Source organism: Hippocampus comes, unplaced genomic scaffold, assembly GCF_001891065.2.
Source record: "Hippocampus comes isolate QL1 unplaced genomic scaffold, H_comes_QL1_v1.1 scaffold129, whole genome shotgun sequence".
NCBI classification, from domain to species: Eukaryota; Metazoa; Chordata; class Actinopteri; order Syngnathiformes; family Syngnathidae; genus Hippocampus; species Hippocampus comes.
In genome coordinates this window covers 50037-69666 of record NW_017805992.1, presented here as the reverse complement: position 1 = coordinate 69666, position 19630 = coordinate 50037, and the positions used below count along the sequence as shown (strand labels likewise).

The window sequence follows — 19630 nt, the reverse complement described above, 5'->3', positions numbered from 1 at the left end:
GTTTTCGAACTATTAACCTGCATTAAACGATTGGATGTATGGATAGCTTAAACATTAACGCTTTCGGCGAGTCGCGAGGTGCATTCAAATGCAGTTGGATATTTTACAGTCCAACTGGAAAAAGCACTTCAAGGTACATTTTGCCGAATTTAGTGCCATCCAATGTTGGAATGCGACGAACTCAGCTCGAAGCACGTGCATTTTAAAGTACTAGCACTACGGTGCCTCAGAGAGACCATACTTTGCAAGCTTACCTCCAATTACTTCAGCAGAGGTGCAAATAAAAGGTCACCACAGAAGAATGTGAGTATTCGCTCAAGTGACAAAGTACGTGCATCTCATTTTTACACACGCTCTAATCATGATTGTGAGGTACTCCGTTCCCTAAACTTGTCTCCTTCAAGTATCCTTAGCTGAAAGATGGAAGTGACATGTGGCATCCTCCTGTCTGGGAAGCGAGCCCGATGTGTGATAGTTAAAGATTACTTCACCGACAATTAAATAAAAAAAAAAAAAATCTGTTGATGTAATGCAACACATTTGCATATTTGTGAAATTTATAGTGGGGTTTTGAAAGAATGAACCTCGAATAATCAAAAGACTTTAATACACGGTCCCATTCATAGCTTCAACTCTCGAAATATGTGGGCTTTATCAATCAAAAGCCGACATATCAAGAATGATGGGGATGAGATTACTTTGCTATTTTACTTAATTCCAGTCTATATTCTATATTGTCTCTTATGTCATAAAACAAACCACTCGGCTTCCATCCTTACGTTTCGTGGTTGGGATGTTAAATGTTAAATATTTAATGACATTTTATGTTCCCCAAAGGCTTACATAATAAACAACAAATATGTCGGTGCCCTTCAGCTTTTGTTCATACTGGAGATTTATATGTACACCCCTAGTATTGACTGTATGTGTTATTTTAAATAAAAATATAATGAAAGTGAATGCAAACAAGTAAACTGCATTCATGTCGTAGAATTCCTGTGCATACTTTTTGAGTTGGAAATATGCATTTAAGGGGCGTGGCCATGTGAGTGACATCAGGAGCTGGAGTTGGCCCGTTTGTCTGTGAGCGTCGAGGTGTGAGTTGTGGCCTACAGGAGCTCCCTGCGAGTGCTCTCATTTTATATTTGACTTTGTCCCTTTGAATAAATAAACTCACCCACATCATAATCAGAATCAGAATTATCTTTATTGGCCAAGTATGTACAATGCCTTCATTGCTCCATTTTGTTTTTTCACTTCACTCGAGGGGCAGGATCTGAAACTCACTCAGGACTCAAATTTTGTCTTGCAACACAAAGCAAATAATGGACCAACCTCGTAACTTTTGACTTTTTGTACCAAGCAATCTGTTCGGAGTACTTTTCCCACCGTGATCTCATCTTTTCCAAAAATCGTCATTCCTCTGCTCCCTGAGCCTTTTGGTAGATAGAGGTTGCTGTTGTCTAGCTCGCGGCTGAGCCCTTGTGAGCACTAAGCAGCTCATCTTTGATCAACAACAGCCTGACTGCTAAACACACTTTGGCTGCCAGTAGCAGCGCTAAAGTGACACTGGGATCAATTAAAGAGGATCAGCTCTAATCGGTTGCCAGGACGACCACATAAAAACTTGAAAGACACAAGACGGGTGGATTGACTGTTTGGGCTAATGTGCGGGAATATAATAATGTCACGACCTGGCCAAATATTTTTTGCAGCACATTTGTCAGCAGACTTCCATGTTTAAATCTGCAATCATTTTGGAATTACACGTCTTTCCTTATTCTTCTAAATATTTGTAAGGGTGGCAACAAGCCATCACCTAAAAGTCAACATTGTCCATATTTAGTAGGAAACGGAGATCCTGAATTGGAACTGCAAGGGACGTGACTCATTTTTTTGGCAACGAGTCAATAAAAGATGTCTTCTATGGTTTCACGGCCTTTTTGGGGAAGCGGATCAAAATGTTTACGGTTACCTCGTATATTCCCCTCTGGGACTCGGCTCTGTAATTACCACTCATGTTCTGAGCAGAAAAGCCAGGTAGATTTAAGGATGAATATCTGTTTATTAAATCAAGCCTAGCGGTGCAGTGAGGGTTTAAGTAAAGCAAAACCCAGTATGGCCCAATCATGTTGCATTTGATGAGTTTAATTGGCTTTTAGACTCCCGCATCCGCAACTTAATCACCTTCGTTTTGTCTTTGTTTGGTTCTATTTAGATCGTTTGGTTGGTTTTTACGATCCATCTATCTGGTATTCCTTTGCCAGTAGTCGAGTAATTGTGTTCTACTGAACAATTGAAATTCTAATTTACCTTTTTGCCGCAAATAGTGCCTGGGGGCAGTAACTCAATTCGCAAACTGCTACCGGTACGAACTATTTGTCATGTGAAAATGAAATCAAAATGAGTCTTATGCAGAAATGTCGAGAAACGAGGCAGACTGTGTGGAGCGACCACGTCAGTGTACGAAGCATCGTCTACGAAGGTCATTTTTAATGCAAATTATTTACATTATATTTCATGTGAGAAATATAATGTTGAGTACTTCATGTGGGCTGGCTATTTAATGTCATGCATAAACGATACGGAACGACCTATGAATTGCAATTATATCCGTTATTTCTTTGAGCGAGGCCTTTGTTTGAAGAAATACAGTCTGTCCAAAATGAATAGTTCAGGTCTGTTTTACCAGCTCTATTCGAGAAAATCACTTAAGCGGGAGCGAGGTTGGGTCAAAATTAATCAGTTAGTTGTTGATGATCTCAGGAAAATCCAGTGTGAGAATTCTTCAGGACAAATAGGCACACAATGTAAACAAATAGAGGAAATGAATGAATGAATGTAATGGCCTTGCGAGGATAAGCCGATGAGAAAATGGATGGATGGATTTTTTATTTTATCAGCGAATCTCCTTGCTAAATAAACCCCAATAAGATTCACGCTCCGCGAGTCTTTAGGACTGAAAAACATGACACATTCATAGCCTCAATACAATGCTTGATAAATCTACCGGCAAAAATTTGTTGCGTTCCTGAACGGATAATGGAGATTTCGTAGTTGAATGTTGCTTGATAATTTTGTGGGGGGAGAAAAAGCCCATTGGGCTTGCTCAAATGTGGCTATAAAGAGGTGATTTGAATTCATCCATCCATTTTCGGATCCGCTTGATCCAGACAAGGGTCGCGGGGCGTGCTGAAGCCTATTCCGGCTGTCTTCCGGCAGTAGACACCCTGACACCCTGAACCGGTTGCCAGCCAATCACAGGGCCCACAGAGGCGAACAACCATCCGCGCTCACACTCACACCTCGGAACAATTTTGAGTGCTCCATTCACCATGTTTTTGGAATGTGGGAGGAAACCGGAGTACCCGGAGAAAACCCATGCAGGCACGGGGAGAACATGCAAACTCCACGCAGGGAGGCCGGAGCTGGAATTGAACCTGGTACCTCTGCACTGTGAGGTCCACTCGGTAACCACTCGAACACTCGGCCGTGTGAGTTGAATTTAGTGTTGTAAATGGTGAAATGAAAGGAAGGAGTCTAAAAAAAAAAGAAAAAAAGGAAAGAGCATGAAAGCACTTTATGAAGCTCAGTAGTTTTTCTTATTTTTAGATATGTCATATGTTTGGAATTGGATTTTGCATCAAATTGCTCTTCATTTTCAAAAAGGTCAAAGGGCAAGATGGTTCTGAAATTGAAAGCGTCTGCATTTAAGCACGTCATGATTCTTAGTGGTCTCTACTTGATTTTATGACAGGTGGTCAGATTATTAAAAGTGAATTCAGTCTGAGATTGTCCGTTTCTGTTCAAAATCGTGAAACCACACAAAAATTGAAAGTGTCTGTTTTATTATTTGAAGAGTTTGTCATAAGTCAGAGGGTTGAATGTAGAAAGAGTTACCTTTAAAGCTCATAATGATACTGGATGATCTCGTCTTGTTTCTTTGAGATGTGGTACAATACATTCCTAAATTATTTCACAAATGAGTACTATAAAATAGAATGCAACGTGGCACCATTCCAAGTGTTGTGTCAGCAGAATGCAGTCCTCCACTTTTCATTTCAGTTATGGAGTAGTGTATTTATCCAGATCCTCCCACCCTGCCCCTTTTTTCTTTTTTTTTTTTTTTTTTTTTAGTATGCATCTTTGTTTTTACATGATACCTTACCACATGTCTTGTTATTGCATCCAACTGTTGTTCCTTTCAAAGCTGTTGAAATAGATCTACTGAGTGTTCCATTTCAGGAAGGGTTATAAAGTTCAAGCAATGCAGACGTCTGATCCCCCCCCTCCCCCACAGTTGTTCCTGCATTTTGCATTGATTTTCAGCTGCTTTTCATTTAAAATCCATCCTCTCAGAACCCAGACGGGCACAGCTTTTGTCACCCTCAGTTTTTTTTTCGTTCCCATCTAAAAAAGTAATTTCGCCCGACTCAAATTCCACAGATCACTAACTCCAGGCCACGCACCTTCACATAAGAGACCCCGTTAAAAGCCATCTGAACGTTCTGATTTCAAGTTTGGGACGCAAATCCCAAACTCATGGCTTTCTCTTCCTGCATCCTCAGGTTCTCCTTCATTGAGCGGAACAGGGACGGTGACGGTTCTGGTGGACGACGTCAATGACAACGTGCCGCTTTTCTCCTCATCCGCCTTCCACACCACCATCACAGAGGACGCCCCCACTGGGACCGACGTGCTACTGGTGAACAGTTCCGACGCAGACATAGGCCTCAATGGTGTCATCAGGTACTTGTTCGAAACCATGGATTGCCAACTACATTAATGTGCTGTGAGAGATCATCAGGTTTATCCAGTACCCTGGACTTGTTGCCAGCCAATCTAAAGGCCAAGGAGAACATGCAAAGCCGAGCTGAGATTCTAATCCCGAACTGTGAGGCGGAAATGTAAACAGTTTGAGCGACATGGTGCCTTTCCAGCTTTCCTAGTGGTTGCCCCTCCAAACCAATGTTTCATCCGTCTAAAACTCCACCGCGGAGTTTCGGTCACCCCAAATTCCTTGTTAAAGTTTTTGATTCTCGGTTTTTGCCCACACCAACCCCTCAGCCCATCAAGCCGGACGTTGACTCAAGTCCTCCTTTCTCTCGGCAAACCCTATTGGGTACACGCTGGGGGGTACCGCAGTGTGCTCCTGTTTCCCAAAACATTTGTAATGAGGATGTTAATTGTCTATGACAGTACGAGGTGTACCCATCGGGGGGTTGCAGGGGCCTTTAATGCAGACCACAGCCAGCTACCGTCAGTTATTAGTTGGGATTCTCACAGTCCATTAAGATGGCGTTAGGGGTTTGGGACTTTAAAAGGTCCTCTTAGCTGCCATGTTGCCTTCATACTTTGCTGGAAAGTTTTTGCGCAACAGGGCGGGGGTTGCTTTCTCAAGAAACATTTCAAGAGTACGAGACGTCATGTACATTGATGTGCCGGTTTATATACTGCTCAAAAAAATAAAGGGAGCACTTAAACAACACAATTTAACTCCAAAGTGTTCCCTTTATTGTTTAGAACAGTTTATTTGTGTCTGGGTCCATTCTGGGTTTGAGACTAAACAATCTGCAGCCTCACCAACTTGCTGATGAGTTATAAAAAGAAGATGCATCTGCAGGTGCTTCTTCAGTGTGCTCTTCAGTGACACTTCATGTTTTAGAGGTTTGTGTGTTTACATGGTAACATGTGAAAGGTCATGAGTGAATACTGAATAGATACGGGATTTTCTTTTGCTGCAGTTAGATGCTGGGAGTGGCAAAGCAAAATCTAGTGATGCTGCACTATAACAATTGGAATGTAATTATCTATGTTAATATAGTTTGAAATGGTGCCCTCTCTCGTCCAGACTTTGGCAAGCTCAAACTTGACTCATAAGTGATGTACACACTGTTGCGCACACACCTTACAGTGTGAAACAGATTTTGTACATTTAATATACTGGAAGACAGGCGCAGGTCCCATGAATATAACGGAGCAAAAAAAAAAAATGTTTGCCCTTTTACATTGAAAATTTGAAATCAATGCAAACAATGATTTTTTTTTTGTCGTTGTTGTGTGTGTGTTTGTTTAAAAAGGTAATATATTTGGGAAGATATCATTCATCTTGTATTTTACTTAACTATGTTTTCATTTAATTTTAAGAATGTATTCTTATTCCCGGGATGTATTTTTTATTTAATAGGTTTTAATGTAATTATTCTAATGATTTTTACTTCGATCAATGAGTTTATATATTTCTAATTCATTTAGGTATGTTTACTCAATTGTTTGAATGTATTTATTCAATCAATTAAATTCATTTGTAATTCATTTTGCTGTTCTAATTTATGTATCTGTTTTAATTAATAATTTTTTAATGAGTTCATGAATGTATGTATTTATCGAGTCAAACTAACCAGAAACCAATTTCGATGCGACGATAGTTGGATGGGCCATTGAAATCAAGTTAGAAAAAAAGTACACTATCGATATACCGTATTTCTATAAGCAAAAACACTTTGTGGAACTCACAGCTTGGTCTGTTTAATTGAAAAGCCTTCATTTTAAATGGCATGCGACTGAAACACAGCACAAAATGACACAAACGCCAGTATGTGATACATCCTCAAATTTCTCCCTTTTTCCGCATTCTCCAAACAGCTACAGTTTGACTGGAGGCCATGGACAGTTCTCCATCAACCCGGCGACCGGACAGATTATCACCAGTTCCCTGCTGGACCGAGAGGAGCGAGCCAATTACCAGCTGCTCGTGGTGGCGACAGATGGAGGGCAGCCGCAGGGCCTGTCCAGCTCGGCCACCGTGTCTGTGACGGTGGCGGACATCAACGACAACCCGCCACGCTTCCACCACCACCCTTACGTCACCCACATCCCTGCATCCACAGCGGCAGGTAAACATTTAGAATGCTTTGACTTGGGTCAAGCTTTGCAAGGATCCACTCATTATCCTAATACCAATTAAACACATACAACTATCATGCAGTAGTTATCCAAGAATGGCCTAGGATTCAGAAATGTCCATATTTCTGCAGCAAAAAAATATATTTTGTCATAAAAGTGTCAAAAAATTGGCCAAAAGCTAAGGTACGGCGAGTAATAAGATAAGATAAGATAAGATAAGATAAGATAAGATAAGATAAGATAAGATAAGATAAGATAACCTTTATTTGTCCCACACTGGGGAAATTTGCAGTCTACAGCAGCAAAATTGGGGGCTGGGGGGAAAAAAAAAATAGTGTTACATTGCACAAATAAATGTTTCAGAAAAGATCTGTACACAGTTCAATATAAGTGCAATATAAAATAAAGCATTAGCAATATATTTGTAGAATAAGTATCGTATGTAGCTTTGTACTTTTTATAATGATAAAATAATCATTTCTACCTGCCTGCTCCCTGAACAAGATAAGCAGGGTAGAGAATAGATTGATATATGGAGACAAAAAAGTACATCGAGTCAGTAAACATTACAAAGTGTAGTACCACTGTTCAGCCACAGAAGTGTGCAAGTGATAGAGTACAGGGAGCGCAAAATGATAGCAAAGTGTCGATGCGACAGGGATGAATGACGTAATAGTAATCCTCCAATGTTACTAATAATTTGCCATTCAAACGTTTCAAGTGGAAAGACTCTGGGATTGCAATTTGGAACCAATTCATACGAACCACAAATGTAATACATTTGCAAAATTGAAGTGAATGCGTCGTTTCCTTTTTTGTAATGAGCACTCGCTCTGTGTGTCCAGGGTCATTGGTCTTTGCTGTTACTGTCACCGACGAAGACTCTGGATCCAACGCCCAGTTGCACTACTCTCTGATGGGACGCAACTCTGACAAATTCAAGATCGACCCCATCCGAGGTGCCATCACTGCCAACGAGAAGCTGACTGGGACCTCTGAGGTTACCCTCACGGTTCGAGTTAAAGATGGCGGAGCCAACCCCAAAACTGACACGACCACCGTGACGGTCCGCTTCGTCAACGGAGGAAACTTTCCGATCATCAAGCTCAAGGAACATGCCTTCACCTTCCCTGAGAGCCAGCCGACCAATCACCTCATCACAGCCGTGACAGGGTCTTCCAGGAGGGGCGGGCCGTTATCCTACTACATCGCGAGCGGTAACCTGGACAACGCCTTTAACATTGACCAGCTGTCCGGCGACCTCGTCATCAGGCATCCGTTGGATTATGAACACATTCAGAAATATGTTCTCTGGATTGAGGCCAGAGATCAAGGCTTTCCACCATATTCGTCGTATGAAAGAGTGGACATCACTGTGCTGGACGTCAATGACAATCACCCGGTGTTTGATAAGGACCCCTTTCATGCCGAGATACTGGAGAATCTGTCACCTCAACGGGTGCTAATGGTCCCTGCTGTCGATCTTGATAATGGACCTAATGGGCAGCTGGAATATGCCATCATTGATGGAAACAAGGAGAACAGCTTCAGTATCAGTCGCGCCACCGGTGAGCTACGAACCACCAGGCCGCTTGACCGTGAGAAGGTGGCCCAGTACCTTTTGAAAGTCAAAGCCACGGACAGAGGGTTGCCGCCGAAAAACTCAGCAGTCAAAGTGAAAATCAGTGTGCTAGATGTAAATGACAACGCCCCCCGGTTTTCAAAGATATTTAGCGCAACTGTGGCCGAGAATGCGCCCGTCGGTTACACGGTCACGAGAGTCACCACCACCGATGAGGATGCTGGAGCTAACGCTATTAGTCGTTATTCAATCACGGACACCAGCCTTCCATTTAGCATTCATCCAAACACAGGGGACATAACAATCAGTAGGCCACTTAACAGGGAGGACACAGATCACTACATTGTCAAAGTGTCTGCCCACGACTCTGGCTGGACAGTTAGCACAGATGTCACCATATTCATAACAGATATCAACGACAATGCCCCCAGATTTAGTCGTCCATCCTATTACCTTGACTACCCTGAGTTGACTGAGGTGGGCTCCTTGGTAACGCAGGTGTCAGCCACTGATCCCGATGAAGGTTTCAATGGCAAAATATTTTATTTTATTCGGTCCCAGTCGGAGTACTTCAGAATTAACGCCAGCTCCGGAGAGATATTTGTGAAGCAACAGTTGAGATATCTGAATTCGACAGGCACCAGCAGTTTGAACATTAATCGCCAGAGTTTCATTGTCACGGCCTCAGATCGTGGGCGCAAACCCTTAATGAGTGAGACGACAGTCATTGTGAATATCGTTGACAGTAACGATAATCCTCCCGAGTTTGATTCACCAGGCTACTTTACTCCTGTCACAAAGAGTGTCAAAGTTGGTACCAGACTACTAAAAATTGTAGCTCATGACAAAAAAGACTTTGGCCTCAACTCTGAAGTTGAGTACTTAATTACAGGAGGTAATAGCTCTAGTAAATTCAAATTAGATAAAATGAGCGGGTGGGTCACTGTCGCATCACCCCTCATATCTGACATAAACAAGCTTTTCCTCATGGACGTCGCAGCCAGCGACAGAGGAAATCCCCCTTTGTCCACACAAACAGCAGTGCGAATCGCCGTCACAGAGGAAAACCACCACACGCCTGAGTTCTCGCAAAGCCAAATCTCAGCCACAGTGCCTGAAAGCCTTGTTGTGGGAACAGCAATAAGGACCCTGTCAGCCAGAGACAAAGACAAAGAAATGAATGGCCTTATCAAGTATAATATTACATCAGGAAACACGAAAGGGTTGTTTACACTTAATAGCAAAACAGGGGTGTTATCCCTAGCGCAGTCTCTGGATTTCGAAGAAAACCAACAACACGAGCTGAGAGTTTCAGCTACAGATGGTGGTTGGATTGCAAAATCCAGCTATGTCACTGTCACGATTCACGTGACTGATGTGAATGACAATCCTCCACTGTTTGATCCAGACGAGTACTACCCTATCGTACAGGAGAACGTTCCAAGTGGTACCACCGTGGTGAAAATGAATGCCAGTGACCTTGATTCGGGAGCTAACGCCGTCGTGGCCTATGTCATACAATCATCAGACAGTGACCTCTTTGTTATTGATCCCAACACGGGCACCATCACCACTCAGGGGTTCTTAGATTATGAGGCTAAACAGGTCTATCATTTGACAGTGAAGGCATTCAACGTCCCAGACGAGGAACGCTGCAGCTTTGCCAATGTCAACATTCAGATAAAGGGAGCCAATGAATACGTACCCCGTTTTGTCTCCAAAGAGTACTACTTTGAAATATCTGAAGCCGCTCCAAAAGGAACAGTGGTTGGGGAAGTTTTTGCAAGTGATCGTGACCAAGGTGACGATGGAGTTGTCTACTACCTCATTTTTGGGAAAAGCAGGAGGAAGGGCTTTGGCATCAACAAGCGAACTGGACAGATTTATGTCACAGGTGTACTGGACCGCGAGAAAGAGGAAAAGATTTCACTTAGAGTGATGGCCAAAAACGCCGGTGCTATCCGCGGTGCAGATATCGATGAGGTTTTTGTGAACATCACAATACTGGATGCCAATGATCCGCCTGTCTTTTCTCAAGAGTTGTATGACGTGCAAGTTAGTGAAGGTCTCTCACCTGGTGGTCTGGTTACGTTTGTGAGTGCCGAGGACACAGACTCTGTCCCAAGCTGGAGCCGATTTTCATACTCCATTGCACCACAGTTTGATAAAAAGGTTTTCACCATTAACCCCAAAACTGGCCAAGTGTCTGTTGCAGCCGCGCTCGACAGAGAAACAATGCCTGTGTATAATCTAACCATTTTCGCTGTGGATACTGGCACACCTCCTTCTACTGGAAGCGCCACGTTGATTGTGAACCTGGAAGATATCAATGATAATGGTCCAAGTCTGACAACCACGTACGCTGAAGCAATGGAGAACCAGAAATCTGGCACTGCGGTAACTACGTTAACAGCTTCCGACCCAGACTTACCACCCAATCAAGGACCTTACATATACAGTCTTCTCAGCTCTGGCTCTGCCAACAGCTATTTCAATCTAAGTCCGGCTGGAATGCTCACCACAAGTCGGGAGATTGACAGAGAACAGATGAGTGACTTCTATCTCTCCATCGTGATCAAGGACTCTGGTGTACCTCAAATGTCCTCCACGGGAACCATACATGTCAAAATAAATGATCAAAACGACAACCCTTCAGAGCCGAGGTCAATGGAAATCTTTGTTCACTACTTCGGAAATATATTTCCTGGAGGTTCGTTGGGAGACGTTAAACCCCAAGACCCTGACATTCAAGACAGGTTCCACTGTTCCCTCATTCCACCTTCCTCTGCGCTGTTTAATATTCCTACTGGAACATGCAAGCTAAACTCGAAAGCACGTTCAACAGATGGAAACTTTGAATTAACCATCCGAAGCAGTGATGGTGTCCACGGTCCAGTCAGCAACACAGCGCGGGTCCTTTTCATGGGCTTCACAAATGCCACAGTAGATAACAGCATTCTAATCAGGCTCCAGTCTCATGGAGTCAGAAACTTCCTCACCGACCATTACCTCAGCTTTTTACGCATTGCCAACTCTCAGCTAGCGGGACTAGGCACTGGGGTCCTGCTTTACGGTGTGTTTGAGCTCAACAACCAGACTTTCTTGATGGCAGCTATCAAACGAGGACATGGACAATATGTGAACCCCAGTGGTGTGGCCACATTCTTCCAGAGTATCAAAGAAATTTTGAATAGACAGAGTGGTGTGCAAATAGATGCTGTGGACCACGATCCATGCACACGCAACCCGTGCCAGAACGGGGGCAGCTGCAAGAGGCGTCTCACTGTTGGGCCTGATATGAAAACAGAGGAAAGTGTTCCGGTGATCCTCGTATCCAACCACCCGCTGCAGCCTTACGCTTGCAGCTGCAGGCCGGGATACACTGGAGCTGTCTGCGAGACAGACGTCGATGAGTGCCAGCCTTCCCCTTGTCACAATGGGGGCACTTGCCACAATCTGGTGGGGGGTTTCTCCTGCACCTGTCCTGAAGGTTTCACTGGCATGGCATGTGAGAGGGACATCAATGAATGCCATTCCAATCCTTGCAAGAATGGTGCACTGTGCCAGAACTTCCCCGGCGGCTTCAACTGCCTCTGCAAATCCGGATTTGCAGGTACTACACACGCGCGCACAGAGCAGTCACGTTTTATTTCTGACCACTCGGTCACTGTGACTGATAAAAAGAAAGCCGGGACATAGGATCCACTTCCATACAATTTTACCAGCTGATAGCACACGCTCCAAAGAAAATATTTGCTTTTAAGTCTGAGGTGTCGCAGTCATACTTGCCAAAACCACTTTTAGATTGCTCGTTAGGGGTGGGGGTATCACCTGAATATCAGGCAGCTTTGTTTGCTTTAATAAAATCGATGCCGTGAAGCTGACCCTGCTCCAGAGCGGAGGCTTTGAGTCTGTATCACATTGCATCATGTGCCTACACAGAACTGACCACACACACAGACGCCATTCTCCATCTGTAATCCAACTGTGTAGCGTATGATCTACTAATCACGGATCCGAGCGCTTGACAAATTGGCAGCTTTATACAAGAGCCAATCAGGCCTTTATGTTGGGAAATTAATGACCACTCAGACTTGTTAGCTCGGCCAAAACTAGGAGCTGATTTTAATTGGAGTTACTCAGGACACAAATTTTGATAGGGGCTCATTGTCCAGTCGTCACATCTGAAAGACATTTTCAAAGCGAGGCAATTTTCCCCCAGTCTGGTCATTACTGTCCATTTTTATTATGACAATAAAAAATGAGCACGTCTTTTAGTTTCATCAAGATAAATGACCCTCCCGAGGAAATGCACCTATTGACTTACAGTAGTTTGCATGCCCGCGCCGTGAACTTTTGTCTTCCTGTTTTCCACGGCTGGTTTTTGGCAGCCGAGTCGCTCTCCATTGAACAAGTTTTCATCAGGATTTATCGCCGCAGGCGCACTCGCAACACTTCAACGTCTGCCGTCTGCCATGCACCATTCCTGCATGAGCCTTGTCCGTTACAGTGATTATAAATGTCACATGTCTGAGTCCCATTGTTATTATCAATGTCACATTGCTCATGTTTTGACGTTCATTGCGCTTTCCCGGTACGTTTCATTTCAGCAACTCGTGTTCATATTAGATGTTTGTCTTTCAGCACTGCAACAAATTCACTTTGTGCAAGAGTAATTTGATCTCGCATTGGGCCTTACGATATGTTTAGTGAGACGAGTTTGCCAATTATGTGGACTTTTCCTCCTTTGAATATACCAGGATGCCTTTGAACCAAATTAAACCTAAAATTGTGACTTAAAGGGAAGGAAAAAAATGCACGAGAGCATGTAGGGTAGTACTGTGTATCAAAAGTGTTTTCAGAAATTAGATTGTTTGACTCAGAATCAGGCAATGAAACCTTTGTGCAATTAGCCTGCGGGGAAGGTGTACACCTACAACGTTTTCCAGTATTTTTCACCGCTGCATCCGTGTTAATGTGTGTTGTCTTGTGAAACCAGGCAAAACATGTGATTCCATCATCAATCACTGTGAGTGTAACCCATGTTTTAATGGCGGCTCCTGTCAGAACCGGGTGGATGGATATTATTGTCATTGTCCATTTGGTGAGTAAGACTGGAGGCAACTTGCATATGTAATTGCCACCCCATTCCATTCATACCATTTTTCAAAGCTCAAAAATTCGGTTTTGATAACACAACTTGAAATGATCCATCATTTTCTTATTTGTTCCGTTTTGGTCCTCAGGGGTTTTCGGTAAACACTGCGAGTTGAACAGCTATGGCTTTGAGGATCTGTCTTATATGGAGTTCCCGTCGCTGGACCCCAACAACAACTACATTTACATCAAGTTTGCCACCCTGAAGAACAACGCTTTGCTCATGTACAATCACGATAACCAGACCGGAGACAAGGCAGAGTTCTTGGCCCTGGAGGTCTTGGAGGGCCGGATGCGCTTCTCCTTCAACTTGGGGAGTGGAACATACAAACTGATGACCATGATAAAAGTGTCCGACGGGCAGTTCCACACAGTCATCGCCAGGCGGGCTGGGATGGTAAGAGTGGCTGCTTTTATGGGACGCGTTTGAGGTGAAAAGCAACAGTTTACTTACGTAAAAGGAAGAGGAACGCAGACTAGAACACAGTTTATGTCCTGAGGTTGCATGGCTAAACGGCAGCCAGCTTGTTGTTTGCACCATCAGATAATTCCAGTCTCCCAGACCACTGGTAGCTCATCTTACAGCATCCACGGTTTGTAATTACAATTCTATTGCTCGTTTCTGATTTACCATACAAGGATTTAAAACAGCCTGAAAGATTGAAATTGTTCCTCTTGAATGAGAGGCTTCGCCCTGCCAGACATGCCGTGGCAAGCAAACCGGGAGAAAAATCCATCCAAGCCCTGTCAAAGCATTTATAAAATAGGCGTCCCGCTGGACTGCAAATCTCTCCCACAGAGAATTGGAAATTTCACCGGGGGACCTGGTAGAACAGTTAATTTGTTGATTTGTAGGAAGTGCTGAGTGGTCACTTGTAAAATAATATGTGGACTGTGGAAGTGGATGGAAAGAATACAATTGTGCATTTTGCAGATCACAAGTGTCAAGCGTGTGGCAATGAACCAGTCGGAGATTAGCTTGAGAAGTTAATATACCACTCCATACCTTGACTCAGGGCTCTGTCTCGTCAAATGTCACTAACAGACTCAAATGCACGAAGTAAATTGAACCAAGGGCCAAACTCCAGTATTTGATTGACTTGGGTTCTCGTTGCCTGATTCTGCTTCTTATTCACAACTAAAAGTGCAATCACAATCCTGGTTGGAGAAAAAAATAAAACAAAAAGGTCCAAAACTCAAGTGACTGCTGAATGAAGACCAGTAAAAATGGTCCAATAAATGTGTTTGAACAACAAACCCCCAAGTGAGCAAGTAGCCTAAAAACAGAGCTTGACGAATTAGCCCTTCGTGTGGTTGATTAGGAACGACAACTCATCCCTGAACTCTTGATTGGTTGGACTATTAGAACCAGGTTAAAACAAATAAGAACCAGCACGTCCTGCAGCTCCGCCACAGTAGAGAGCGGCTCCACAGGTTCTTCCAAAAACAATGGGCTGCAGTGGTGCTCTCCTCATGTTCCCTCAACCGCACACAAAAGCACTGTGGACAATCTTTCAAAGGCTCTGCGGAAAGAGAAAAACAAATCTCCAGACCGCAGCAAGACACAGGATAGTGAGCAGCGTTTATAAAGCTTTACGGCCTTTGATTGCTCGAGGTTCGTGAAATGTTCATGTGGTTCGGACAGTTTTTATTGTGCTGCAAAAGGCTCACATTGTTGTGTGTGCGCATGTGTGGCGAGGAGAGAAACACATTGGGGCCGTGGATGATTTGTGTTCTGAGATCCCAGGCTCGCGTGGTCCATGTTTGCTGAAGATCCGGCAGGGGCGCAGAGCGGTCCTCTCTATTTTTCGATTTTGCTGCCCTTTCACTCAGTTTTGGGCGCTCATTTTTTTAGCAATCAGCAAGTAATTTTCTCACCGAAGCACAGAGCCATGAACCCATCTGTTTGACAGCCAAAGAAAGGTTTACTGTAATATTGACCATTTTAATGACACCCTCCGACGTGTATTTGCTGGGTAATCACTAAACACCACTGTAAACCATTGGTCCTCAATGGGTGGTTGGAATATTTTGCTGGAAATGAAACCATTAAAAAAATAGCTATCACAAGCACCCATGGAACCTATCCTCAACTATTTGCTAAAAAACGCACCTATTACTGGGTTTTGTACTCTTTCTGATGCCACAAGAAAAGGCCAAAGACCTATCAAATGGAAAAGTGTGATCGATTTCGACTGTAGTAATTTTGGCATGTCACGGAGCTACGTTTAGCCTGGGTTATTACTGGAAGTAATGGAGAGTTTTAGATCCTGTGATTGACTGGTGACCAGTCCAGGGTATAGTCTGCCTTTTGCCCGATGTCAGCTGGGATAACTCACAGCTCCTTGTGACCCTGAACAGGTTATATAATGTAAGAGATGGATGGCTGGCCGAATTTGGAATGACATTAAGATGTTTTGCGATTGTATTTTGTGTTCAGTTTCAACTCTTACCATGTATAAATATAAACAGTTGGGGGGCATCAATTACTTTTTGTTTTGCTATTCACAGAAGCTATGTGGGAACTCAGGAAGCATCTGTACCAAACCAAAAAATGTAAATAGGAATGCACCCTTCATTTTTTTATGCAACATTCGATTGTGTACCTACATTGTGTTTCAACGTCAAAAAGTCTCCAAAGCGAGTGAACCTCTCCAGCTTGTCACCTTCATTAGTCAACCTGGACTTCTGAATATTCATAGATCCAAACTCAAGCTCATCTGAGCTGCATGTGGAATGCGGCGAAAGTGTTGCCTGGCCCAAATTATCGCGAGTGAGAAACCTGCTGACAGGCTGTTTGTACTTTTGACGCTGCAACAACTGTTGCACACAAGGCCCGATTGTGCGCTTTGGATTCTTTGTAATTTCCAAGACTGTTGGCATGTGTACAAAGCGGACACTTTCAGTCATCGCCAGGCGGGCTGGGATGGTAAGAGTGGCTGCTTTTATGGGACGCGTTTGAGGTGAAAAGCAACAGTTTACTTACGTAAAAGGAAGAGGAACGCAGACTAGAACACAGTTTATGTCCTGAGGTTGCATGGCTAAACGGCAGCCAGCTTGTTGTTTGCACCATCAGATAATTCCAGTCTCCCAGACCACTGGTAGCTCATCTTACAGCATCCACGGTTTGTAATTACAATTCTATTGCTCGTTTCTGATTTACCATACAAGGATTTAAAACAGCCTGAAAGATTGAAATTGTTCCTCTTGAATGAGAGGCTTCGCCCTGCCAGACATGCCGTGGCAAGCAAACCGGGAGAAAAATCCATCCAAGCCCTGTCAAAGCATTTATAAAATAGGCGTCCCGCTGGACTGCAAATCTCTCCCACAGAGAATTGGAAATTTCACCGGGGGACCTGGTAGAACAGTTAATTTGTTGATTTGTAGGAAGTGCTGAGTGGTCACTTGTAAAATAATATGTGGACTGTGGAAGTGGATGGAAAGAATACAATTGTGCATTTTGCAGATCACAAGTGTCAAGCGTGTGGCAATGAACCAGTCGGAGATTAGCTTGAGAAGTTAATGTACCACTCCATACCTTGACTCAGGGCTCTGTCTCGTCAAATGTCACTAACAGACTCAAATGCACGAAGTAAATTGAACCAAGGGCCAAACTCCAGTATTTGATTGACTTGGGTTCTCGTTGCCTGATTCTGCTTCTTATTCACAACTAAAAGTGCAATCACAATCCTGGTTGGAGAAAAAAATAAAACAAAAAGGTCCAAAACTCAAGTGACTGCTGAATGAAGACCAGTAAAAATGGTCCAATAAATGTGTTTGAACAACAAACCCCCAAGTGAGCAAGTAGCCTAAAAACAGAGCTTGACGAATTAGCCCTTCGTGTGGTTGATTAGGAACGACAACTCATCCCTGAACTCTTGATTGGTTGGACTATTAGAACCAGGTTAAAACAAATAAGAACCAGCACGTCCTGCAGCTCCGCCACAGTAGAGAGCGGCTCCACAGGTTCTTCCAAAAACAATGGGCTGCAGTGGTGCTCTCCTCATGTTCCCTCAACCGCACACAAAAGCACTGTGGACAATCTTTCAAAGGCTCTGCGGAAAGAGAAAAACAAATCTCCAGACCGCAGCAAGACACAGGATAGTGAGCAGCGTTTATAAAGCTTTACGGCCTTTGATTGCTCGAGGTTCGTGAAATGTTCATGTGGTTCGGACAGTTTTTATTGTGCTGCAAAAGGCTCACATTGTTGTGTGTGCGCATGTGTGGCGAGGAGAGAAACACATTGGGGCCGTGGATGATTTGTGTTCTGAGATCCCAGGCTCGCGTGGTCCATGTTTGCTGAAGATCCGGCAGGGGCGCAGAGCGGTCCTCTCTATTTTTCGATTTTGCTGCCCTTTCACTCAGTTTTGGGCGCTCATTTTTTTAGCAATCAGCAAGTAATTTTCTCACCGAAGCACAGAGCCATGAACCCATCTGTTTGACAGCCAAAGAAAGGTTTACTGTAATATTGACCATTTTAATGACACCCTCCGACGTGTATTTGCTGGGTAATCACTAAACACCACTGTAAACCATTGGTCCTCAATGGGTGGTTGGAATATTTTGCTGGAAATGAAACCATTAAAAAAATAGCTATCACAAGCACCCATGGAACCTATCCTCAACTATTTGCTAAAAAACGCACCTATTACTGGGTTTTGTACTCTTTCTGATGCCACAAGAAAAGGCCAAAGACCTATCAAATGGAAAAGTGTGATCGATTTCGACTGTAGTAATTTTGGCATGTCACGGAGCTACGTTTAGCCTGGGTTATTACTGGAAGTAATGGAGAGTTTTAGATCCTGTGATTGACTGGTGACCAGTCCGGGGTATAGTCTGCCTTTTGCCCGATGTCAGCTGGGATAACTCACAGCTCCTTGTGACCCTGAACAGGTTATATAATGTAAGAGATGGATGGCTGGCCGAATTTGGAATGACATTAAGATGTTTTGCGATTGTATTTTGTGTTCAGTTTCAACTCTTACCATGTATAAATATAAACAGTTGGGGGGCATCAATTACTTTTTGTTTTGCTATTCACAGAAGCTATGTGGGAACTCAGGAAGCATCTGTACCAAACCAAAAAATGTAAATAGGAATGCACCCTTCATTTTTTTATGCAACATTCGATTGTGTACCTACATTGTGTTTCAACGTCAAAAAGTCTCCAAAGCGAGTGAACCTCTCCAGCTTGTCACCTTCATTAGTCAACCTGGACTTCTGAATATTCATAGATCCAAACTCAAGCTCATCTGAGCTGCATGTGGAATGCGGCGAAAGTGTTGCCTGGCCCAAATTATCGCGAGTGAGAAACCTGCTGACAGGCTGTTTGTACTTTTGACGCTGCAACAACTGTTGCACACAAGGCCCGATTGTGCGCTTTGGATTCTTTGTAATTTCCAAGACTGTTGGCATGTGTACAAAGCGGACACTTTGGTTTATTGGATTTGTCTGGGAAGGATTCCCCCCCGAGCCCCTTCCCCCCCACTCCCATGTGACTCGCGATGTGTTGTCCTGCAGGCCGCATCGTTGACAGTGGACCTGTGCGGTGAAGACCACGAACCAGGCTACTGTGCCGTGAGCAACGTGGCCGTTCACACCGACTGGTAAGACAAAATCGCACACACATGCAAGCAGTTTTTTCTTCCGTCCACTCTTAAGTTCAACTGTATACACTAAAATTGGGTTGACACATCCAATTCCTAAGGCCCGGAAAACTCCACAAGTAATTATGGCGAAATCCAAATGTTTGCTCGCACCTGTTATGATGTTTCTCCTGCTGTGTAGCATAGTAACTCACCCAAAAAAATTATAATTCAACGCACATTTCCCACCAGCGCACGCTAGCCGAGCGTTTGCCAAAGTTTTGACAGGAATTGCATGTATGCCGGTTGTCACTGTTTAACCAAAAACATTTTTGGCCTTTATTAGAGGGGCGTAAAATTATCCCGCCAATAACAGCGGCGGGGAAATTTCCGCGGACTC

At 43.7% G+C, this 19630-nt stretch overlaps 1 protein-coding gene across 1 annotated transcript in view; it reads left to right on the top strand.

Moving 5' to 3' along the window:
* fat4 (FAT atypical cadherin 4) overlaps window positions 1-19630 on the top strand; it is a 120404-nt gene that overhangs the window by 85098 nt on the left and 15676 nt on the right. The window contains exons 7-12 of the mRNA XM_019892205.1: window positions 4569-4749; window positions 6646-6896; window positions 7752-12101; window positions 13488-13592; window positions 13735-14042; window positions 19166-19251. Of these exons, the coding sequence (XP_019747764.1) occupies window positions 4569-4749; window positions 6646-6896; window positions 7752-12101; window positions 13488-13592; window positions 13735-14042; window positions 19166-19251 (5281 nt within the window). The remainder of the gene's footprint in view (window positions 1-4568; window positions 4750-6645; window positions 6897-7751; window positions 12102-13487; window positions 13593-13734; window positions 14043-19165; window positions 19252-19630) is intronic.